General features: G+C 49.4%; 2 protein-coding genes across 5 annotated transcripts in view; both read right to left on the bottom strand.

Annotated features, from left to right (window-relative positions):
- SLC35C2 (solute carrier family 35 member C2) overlaps window positions 1-2161 on the bottom strand; it is a 13646-nt gene extending 11485 nt beyond the window's left edge. The window contains exon 1 of the mRNA XM_011369300.2: window positions 2086-2161. The gene's annotated coding sequence lies outside the window, so the exon portion shown is untranslated. The remainder of the gene's footprint in view (window positions 1-2085) is intronic.
- A 1645-nt stretch (window positions 2162-3806) lies between these two features.
- The window catches only part of ELMO2 (engulfment and cell motility 2), a 40702-nt gene continuing 35603 nt past the window's right edge, over window positions 3807-8905 (bottom strand). For all 4 annotated transcript variants that reach the window (XM_023536039.1, XM_023536037.1, XM_023536038.1 and 1 more), the window contains 3 exons: window positions 7982-8064; window positions 6278-6355; window positions 3807-5238 (listed from right to left, as the gene is read on the bottom strand). In XM_023536039.1, coding sequence (XP_023391807.1) covers window positions 5038-5238; window positions 6278-6355; window positions 7982-8064 — 362 coding nt within the window. In that variant the 3' untranslated portion in view covers window positions 3807-5037. The remainder of the gene's footprint in view (window positions 5239-6277; window positions 6356-7981; window positions 8065-8905) is intronic.

Below are 8905 nucleotides of genomic sequence, written 5' to 3'. Positions count from 1 at the left end.
GCCTCCTGCAACACTGCAATGTCCTCCCTCCTCTATTCAAACCTTGCACTTCCTTCAAAGAGCCAGTCCAGGTTCCCCATCTCTAGGAAGTCACCGTGACTTCCCTAGCCTACAGAGAGCACCGTCTGAAAGTTAACAACACTCATTCTCTCATCATCATTTGGAAGGTCACCTAACCCGAAATACAAAATCAATCTCAGCTGGAAGCGTTCTTGGAAATCATCTAGCCATTTATTCAATGTGCATTTATTAAGCACTTCTGTATACCTCTATCACTGGAGATAGAGAAATGTAATTGATAAGGTCCCCACTCTTATTTTATAATAAGGGAAACCAGGCTTAAAAGAACAAATGCTTGTCCAAACTCACTTGCCCAGGAAAGGAATTCCATAGCCTGCCTTACTTTCCTTATGGGGCAGTCTAGCTGGGAGCAGTAGCCACATCAGGGTAGGGCTGGTGCGTCATGGTAGCTCCTGGCTCCCCTTAATCTAGCAAACTGTAACATGGGCAGTGGAGCTTAGTGCCTAAAAGTGTGGGCCTGGAGTGAAAAAGATCTAGTCTCAAATCCTGGCTCCTCGACTTACCACTTTCTGTTATCTGACTTCTGGACCTCAGTCTCCCCAACTGCAGAGGAGGATAAAATCATGTGCGTCCTAGGAGAGGAGTCAACAGCATCAGGTACAGCACTTGACGCTGGCTAATGGCATGGGCTCAGGCCCCTTCCTCCTTGTCCCCTTAGAGAAACTTCCCCAGCCTGTCCCTGCTGCTTCACTGAGTCATCACACCCTGCTTCGCATTGTCCCTTCAAGGGCCAAGTCTCTATTCCCCTCAGCATCTTACACGACTGATCACTTCCTCTTCTTGGGAAAAATCTCTTGGATGTCATACCACTGTCTCCTGGGTTTTCTGCTTTTATGGACTCCTTCTTGGTCTTCTTTAATGGCTCCTCCTCATAAACCCAACCTGTAAAAACTGGGTGCCTGAGAGTTGGACTCTGGCTTCTCTATCTTAATTTTCACCTTGCGTTATTCCATCCTATTCCACTCGACATGCCAATGATTTGTAAATTCCTTTCATTAGCCCTAACCCTTTCTGTGATCTCCAGACTAGGACATTTGTAGCTCCACTCAAGATACCAAAAACTTAAAGTGTCCCAAGCCTATTCCTTGATTCATGCCCTGAACCTATTCCAAAGTCGTTAGTAAATGCCAACATAATATACCTGGTTACTTAAGCCTGAACCCCAAATCAATGAGGAGGTCATCCTTGACCACTCTTTCTCTCCTGCCTCAAATCCTGTCCTGCCTGTCAGTTCCACCTCTGATATACTTTTTGATCCATCTATTTCTCTTCACCTCTGCTCCACCATCACAGTCTACAAGCTACAATTATTTTTCACCTACTGACTGCAAGACTCCTAACTGGTGTTCCTGTTTCCTCTAACAGCCCTGCTGCCTGGAGTCCACAAAGCAGCTGGAGAGATGGCTTAAGCACAGAGAGCAGACCATGTCCTCACAGAGCTAACCCAACTCCTCAGAAGGCCAACGAGGAAGACATCCCACCATCTGGCCTCTGCCAACATCTGCAACCTTATTCTCCCATCTTTCTTCCCCAGCACAGCCACGCTGGCCCCTGGCAGTTTGTCAAACACATCAAGCCTGTGTCCTTCTCTGCTGTTTACACTGCCTACAACCCCGTTCCACAGACCTTTGCGTGGCTGAACTCTCGAGAGCCCTCTCATCATCCTCACGGCTCCTCCCACTACCTGACGTTTCCTCGTTCGTTCACGAGTTTACTGCCCGCCCTCCACTCGCAGACCCCCGCGGGATGCAGCAGCCTGTCCACGGACAGAGCCGTACTGGCCCCGCTTGTCGCTGGAGATCAGCAGTGCCCGGAGAAACGCGCGCGGCTGGCGGCCGAGGACAGCGCAAGGAGGCCCCGGTCTCCTCCACAGCGGGGACACAGAGGCCTGGGCGCGCCCCACGCAGAGGCGCGCAAGGTCCAGCGGGGACCCGGCTCCCCCGCCCAGCCCCCACCCTCTCTGGCCCCGGGAGCGCGCGGGAGGGCGGCAGCGCGCCCACTCACCTCCGCCGCGGGCGCTCCTGGCCGAGGTCCCCTTGCCGGAAGTGCGAGGCCGGGCGCTACGCCACCTGGGACGGCATTTCCGCCAGAAACCGCTGGGGGCGGGGCGACGAGGTGGGTGGGGCCCGGGGCCCGCGGGGCGGGGCGGATGGCGGAGATAGGTTCTCGCCCCGCAGTCAGCCTGGATCCCCTCTATCCGGAGCCCCTCGGGCCCAGTGCTGGTCACCCCCTTGTGCTGCGGATGTCTCTGTCTCCTGCGCTCCATCAGGGCATCGCTCTGGAGCCCCCGTTACCTGCTGCAGAACCCTGCGCACCGCGGGCACCCAGGAAATCCCTTATTTACCTATGATGTACAAATTAAATGTTTACCTTATTCCGACCCAGTGCTGGGCAACCATGGAAAGAACTACAAAGATAAATCTCTCATGGTCTTTTTATTCCGGGGTTTCGAGCCAGCTGGGGAGTGCTAAGTCAGGGCATAACATTTTAGGACTTAGAAGATCCGTGGGAGGTACTACGTAATAAACATTTGTGAAACATTTTCTCTGTGCCTGCAACTATAAGAATGATCGCGATTTCAATAGGTCGCGTAGGGGGAGAGAGTCCCAGACAGAGGAAATAAGGAGGGGAAGAGAAGGCTGGAGCCCGGCTTGGAGCCCAATAATTTATAAGGAGAGTAGCAAAAGCTACACTTGGAAAAGTAGCCAAGGGGCAGGTTGCAGTGGTCCCAAAAATGCCAGCTAGGGAATTTAGATTTTATTCATCTTGCAGGATGGATTAAAAGGAGGCAGAGCCGTTACAGAGGAAGAGCCATTAAAGGCCAGGGGAGGCTCGGGTTGCAGACTGAATCCCAGTTTGGGGCTTTTTGTTCCCCGCCCCACTCCCCAGCCCCTTCTGAGCTCTCTGGCTCCAAGACTGGCAGCAAACACGGATCCTTGCAAGTGACTCAGCAGGCTTCCCTGGCCTCTCTGAAAAGAAGTCTCAAAGCCAGAGTGTAAGCAGTTCGTATGCAAACCGATACCCACGCCCCCCCCCACCCCCACCGCCCCCTGCAGCTGGCGTTTCACTGGCATTCATTCTTTCAGCGCTTATCAATCACTTACAATGGCACCCATCGCTGCCCAAGGTCTTAGCTTTATTCAGTCCTGAAGGCCTGTACTGCATGCACGTTCCATGCCTTTTGAGTCTGTCCTCACCCCCTTCTCTCTGAGGCAAGAGAAAGTATCTATTTTCATCACCACCCTCATTCAAACCTTCCAGCTACCGAGGCTGAGGTTTGGAGTAACAGCCTAAACCACCAGCTGGAAGGCTGGGCACTGAGCACCGCAACACACAGGGTGAAGAACATGTCTTCTTTGTAAGGCACAAGTACTTGAGCTGTTCCCTGGCTGTGTCCCTGGCAGGAAGAGGAGGGAGGACATGTTCACGGGGGTGTACAGTATGCCTTTCCCTGCTGTACCCAACAGGCCTGAGCAGAAAACACTTTGTCCTAATGCGACAATCTGTGAGCATCCTTACCCAGGTGTGTGTGGGGGGGGGGCGTGGGGGGGGCAGGGGGAGGGAGCAGGGTGGTTGAAGAGGAGAAAGGGGCTCTTGATAAGTGGCTGAGGGCTCCAGCTGGAGCTCTCCAGTCTCCCAGACACATGAAATGAAGGCTTGTCAAGGCGGAATCTCCCTTGGGCAGGGAGCAAGCAACAGAGAAAGAGCTGTAGTGGGAACCACAGTTTGTACATGAAAGAGTATTTATTGAAAACATGGTTACTGACAGGAAGCTCCTGGCTGCTCTCAGGTTACAGTCTTGGCTCACAACTACAAATGTAATTTTTTTGGGCCTCCAATTTTATTTTCCCCTCAAACATTCCATCCTAGGATAGGTGGATCTTATATAAATATATATACATGTCTGTATAAGTATGGCCTATAGTAAAGAAAATATATAGTACACTCTTCATTGGGCAGTACCTACCATGCCAGGCTACCAATACTCAATGCCACTGTGTTCACTAAGTCCAAGGAGAGAGACCGCGTGTGTGGTTTACAAGTGCAACAGCACCAGGGAAGCCCTGTTGGCACAGCTGTGGCCTCAGCCAGCTCCCTGAAATCATGGTCAATGGCAGGAACCACAGCGCTGGGATGGAGAGGAAGGGAAGGCAAACTTCCTGAGGTCTGGAAGCCCAAAGGAAAGCGAACTGGAGGAGGCTGCAATTCAGTTTAGGTGGGAGATTTCTCCCCCAAGAAGGTAAAGATATAAATGTTGGGGGAGGGGGGGCGGAATCTAGGCTCATTGAACCGGGCTCTCTCTGCAAAGTTCCTTGAGACTAAGAGGTTTGTAACTTAGCCCTCATGTCTTTGACTTGCCGGGATGAGGGACTGAGAGCTTGTAGGGAGAAATTTCCATCTGCCTAGACAACTGTGTGGGCGAGGGAGACCTGGTGGCTCCGGAGAGCAGAGATGTCAGAGCCAGACCTCAGCAGCAGCAGCATGTTGGCCCTGTGTGAGGCCGGAGCGAGTGAGGGCAGGGCTTCTGCTTGGATCTGAGACTCAGGCACGGGTCACCGAAAGGTGGCTTCTCCGAGACTCTCAACATGCCTAGCACAACTGTCCTTTGCAGGCAGCCTTTCCTGGGCCAGCTCTTGCCCACATGGGAATCCAGCTGACTGGAGAGCAGGCTCAGGAAGAAAAGGTGAGTGGCTGTTGTTAAATCCAGCTCAAGAAGCAGTTTCTTGGCCTGGAAGGCAAGGGCATCTGCTATTCACTCCTCAAGGCCTGAACCCAGGCTCCACAGGGACCAAGGAAGCTCTGGGTGGTCTGCACTGGATGTGAGGAACAGCTGGCATTTACTGGCCACCATGGTCACTACAGATTCTGTACAAGCAAAAGACAAGGCACCAGACTGTGAGTGTTCTTCCAGGGCCCCAAATCCCTTCCTGGGTACCGTCGCCTCTGGCTCCAGTCTCAGCCGTAGTGATAGACAAAGTCATAGCTGCTGGGCTCCTTGGGCACTGGCGGTGGCGCTTCGGGAATCTGGATGTTCTCCAGGTCCAGGAGCCGCAGCTTCATCTCCATGCTCAGCAGGGTGTCCAGGTCACTCTTGGTCAGCTCGCTGGACATGTCCTTCCCCAGAAGGGCGCTGAGGCCGTCAATCCAGATGCAGTACTGGGGGAAGCAAGTTGCAAAACATCACATGGTGGCCCTGGTCAGCAGGAGGTCCTGCCAAGGTCCCTCTGTTAAGAGGCTTCACACCAGTCTCTTCTGGTACTACTTGGGGATAATAGCACAGGCAAGTTGGGAGCCCTTTTGGTTTTTATGAGAGACTGACACTTAAACTCCCTAAAATAATGATTTTTTTAAAAATGGAATTAAAGAATACAGCAAACGAGATCTGAGAACTGGGGCACCGAGTCCTTAAAATTGCCCCTGAAATTAGAAATGGAGGAGGGGGAATACATATATGTGAGAAAACATGACACAAAAGGAACCACTGTGAGACCCCAATTTTCAGAGAAAGTAAATTTTTTTAAAAAAATGCAATCAAGAAATGTTAAAATTAAGTACTAGGGAAACTCAACTTGAGAGTCTCATCATAAGAAGGAATACTAGAGAATTCTCAGCCTATCCCTAACTCCTCCTGTTCCATCCTCTTCCGTGCCTTTGCTCGCATGTCTCCCCACCTGCTAGTTCTCCATTTCTTCCCAGTAAAACTCCACTGGCTCAGGCCCTGCCTAAGCGTCTCCAGTCTCCTCCTCCAGAAGCCCCGCCTCCAGCTTCCTCTGACGGCTCTCAGAGCTCACCAGAGGCATACGGTCTCAACCGCAGTGACTCATTTAACATCTAGTATTTTCCAGTGCTGCAGATGAAACCGTAAGCCCAGGCCAGATCCACTACACACGGCCAGGACGCCTGAGGAGGGAGAGTCTGTCAGGGTCACTTGGGTAAGTGGCCTCGCAGAAACTGAGAAGAGGAAGATTTTCCTAGACCCAGGCAAACAGGTTACCCCTAGCCAGCCCTGTGTTTCTAACAACCTACATATGCTGCTGAAGAGTAACCTGGAGAGCCTGGCTCAGGGGTGGCAGATTCTCGGTGTCAAACAGCCATCATGACAGGCTATGGCCCCTTGCCTCTACGGGGACATTGCTATTCTGCCTGCCCCTCCCAGAGAGGGCTCAGTGGTCCGAGGCAGTGCCCCTCTGCTCACCTCATACTTATTAGGCGCAATGAAGTTTAAGGTCTCATCGGGGTCATAGAGGATGGAGAAAGCCAATTCCAACACCTCCTGAAGGAGAAAGGTTTCGGTTACTTGGAGCAATGGCCTGGCCTGGGCTCTGAAAAACCAAGATCTTGGCCAAAGTCCTGGCAACTTGGCATCATCACCATGTATTGATTCAGATGTGACGTCATCAAGGCCCCAGAACATGCACATAAGAGCAGCTGGAGATGGGGCCCAGTGGTGATCGACCTCAACTCACCCACTCTCCACCCGAATCACACCTAAGATGTGGTGAGACTTTTAAGATCAGAGAGAAGTCATTCCTCAACACGTGGAAGCTTCTGGATGTTGGAGTCCACGACTGTATACTACCGTAAATACATAGCCTGGTAATTCAACTGAAAGTCTTAACAGTCTAACAAAAAAACCACCACAACAAAAACAAATGGTAGCCAAAGATGGGACAATTTGAACATCAATAACATAACTGTGATGGATTGGAACAAATATAATTTGCTTAAATCCTTGAATTAAATACTAAAAAACAAACAACACATACCCAAATTGGTCACTGATGGATGATACCAGTTCTTTGTTTTAAAAGTAGGTACACGAAAGGAAAGGATGGATGATACCAGTTCTTTGTTTTAAAAGTAGGTACACGATCAAGCTTTATCCAATCCTTTCTTATATAAATTGTATCACTGGGAAACCCACAGCAGATGAACCAAGTTTTTCTTCAGAGAAGTAGTTCAGTTAATAAATGAAAAGAACTGACTGCATTAGAATATTACTCGTTTGCAAGCCTTAATTTACTAGTGGAATGAGGCATCGAACATCCACAGTGTGCTAACATCACAAAAACAGAGACGACCACATATCATGTGTCTCTTGATAGAACATAATACCATTTAGGAAGTAGTCTTATCAGGGAAAGAAAAAAAAGGTCAGACCTGAACTGGATCAAGGCTCTAGCTCTCTCTACCGATTTACAGATCTGGGGCAGAGGAATGACTTAAACTATACCATGGGGAGACAATCAGCAAATTCCAGACTCTGGGAAACTACCAAACAAGCAACCTTGTTTCTTCGACTAATAAACTGCAGAGAAAAAAAAATATGGACAAGATGGAGCGGGAACTTATGAAGTAAGAAACTTAAAAGACTGATCACGATGTGTAGCTCCTATTTAGATTCTGATTTAGCAAACAAAATGAGGATGAGTGTATGTACGTGTATACCTGTGTGTACATACGCATAAACATTTACATATTTTTATACAGAGAAATTATAATATTTATAATACAATGAGTAGAAATTCAAACATTAACAAAATATTTGACATTAAATAACAACTTTTTACTTCTTTTTAGGTGTGATAATGGTATTATGATTATGTTAAAAGAGGCTTTATAATCTAGAGATACAGTCTAAATATCTACAGATGAAATGATATAATATTTGAGATTTTCTTCAAAGTAATAAGGGAGAGGGACAAGTAGATGGGCAGAATTTGCCATGGTTGTTGAGGCTGGGTGATGCATATCTGCGGGTTCTACCTATTTTTGCATATATTCAAAATTGTTCTTCATAAAACATTCAGGAATAATTTAAAGGGAGACAGAATGCGGGCAAAGAGCATGCCCCAACTGTCCTCTCCAGGTCTCACGGTGACTCAGACTTGGGACTCACCTTGTTCTGTTTCAGAGCACTTTTCTCTTTCATGTGGGGACAATCTTTCCCAGTGACAATAGCCTTAATGTCTGCAACAGGAACTGAAAAATGAAGGGGATTAGTCTCTGGAAGCTTTATGCTGCGTGACGCCCCGGCCCGCCCTCCTGAAGGGCCACGTTAGCTCAGGCGCAGGGCCTTGCGTTGCTCGCTCCCCCGCAGTGAAGTCCCACGAACTGTGGCTTGCTGGGCTGTGTCAAATCTACCTGGGGGTCACTTCAGGGCTTTTGGGTTGTCTCCCCAAGGCATAGGCCTCTGACACTCACCTCGCTTCCATTTCACAGTAAAGACGATGACAATGCCACTACGGCAAAAAGCAGTGGAAGCAGCTAACGGTTTCGCTTGTTACACACTTGCCACTGTTCTAAGTGCTCTACGTACACTACTCATTCCATCCTCTTATGAGGGAGGTGTAGCTATTATTCCCATTTGACAGAAGAAACCAAGCAGAAGGGAAAATGAACTTGCAATCGATTAGAATTAGTAGCGAAGCCAGGATTTGAATCCAGGCAGTCTACTCTTCACCACTGCCTTTCAATTTAGTCTTGTATCACCCTTTATAATCTGCGAAAGCCACTCCCATCTCTGATCTCACTGAATTCTCCAAGCAGCCCTATGAGGTATTCCAGGTAGAGATGGCCTCTGATGGTCGAGAGAGAACTGGCCCACGACCAGATACTCAGTTCGAAACAGCCAGGACTAGAACGCTCCTGACATGGAGTCCAGCTACCAGGACATAGCAACAGAGAAATGAACCTACTTTTCTCCTGCAGGGATTCAAATGTCACCTCCCCTTGAGGGTTGTCATCCAAGTCACCATAGTGCAGGACCTTGTGGTTCAGTGCCAAGCGGCAGTACCAGAAACGTTCTGGAACACAAGGGGGG

The sequence above is a fragment of the Pteropus vampyrus genome, unplaced genomic scaffold (genome assembly GCF_000151845.1).
Source record: "Pteropus vampyrus isolate Shadow unplaced genomic scaffold, Pvam_2.0 Scaffold147, whole genome shotgun sequence".
Lineage (NCBI taxonomy): Eukaryota > Metazoa > Chordata > Mammalia > Chiroptera > Pteropodidae > Pteropus > Pteropus vampyrus.
This window is presented reverse-complemented; position numbering and strand designations above follow the sequence as displayed.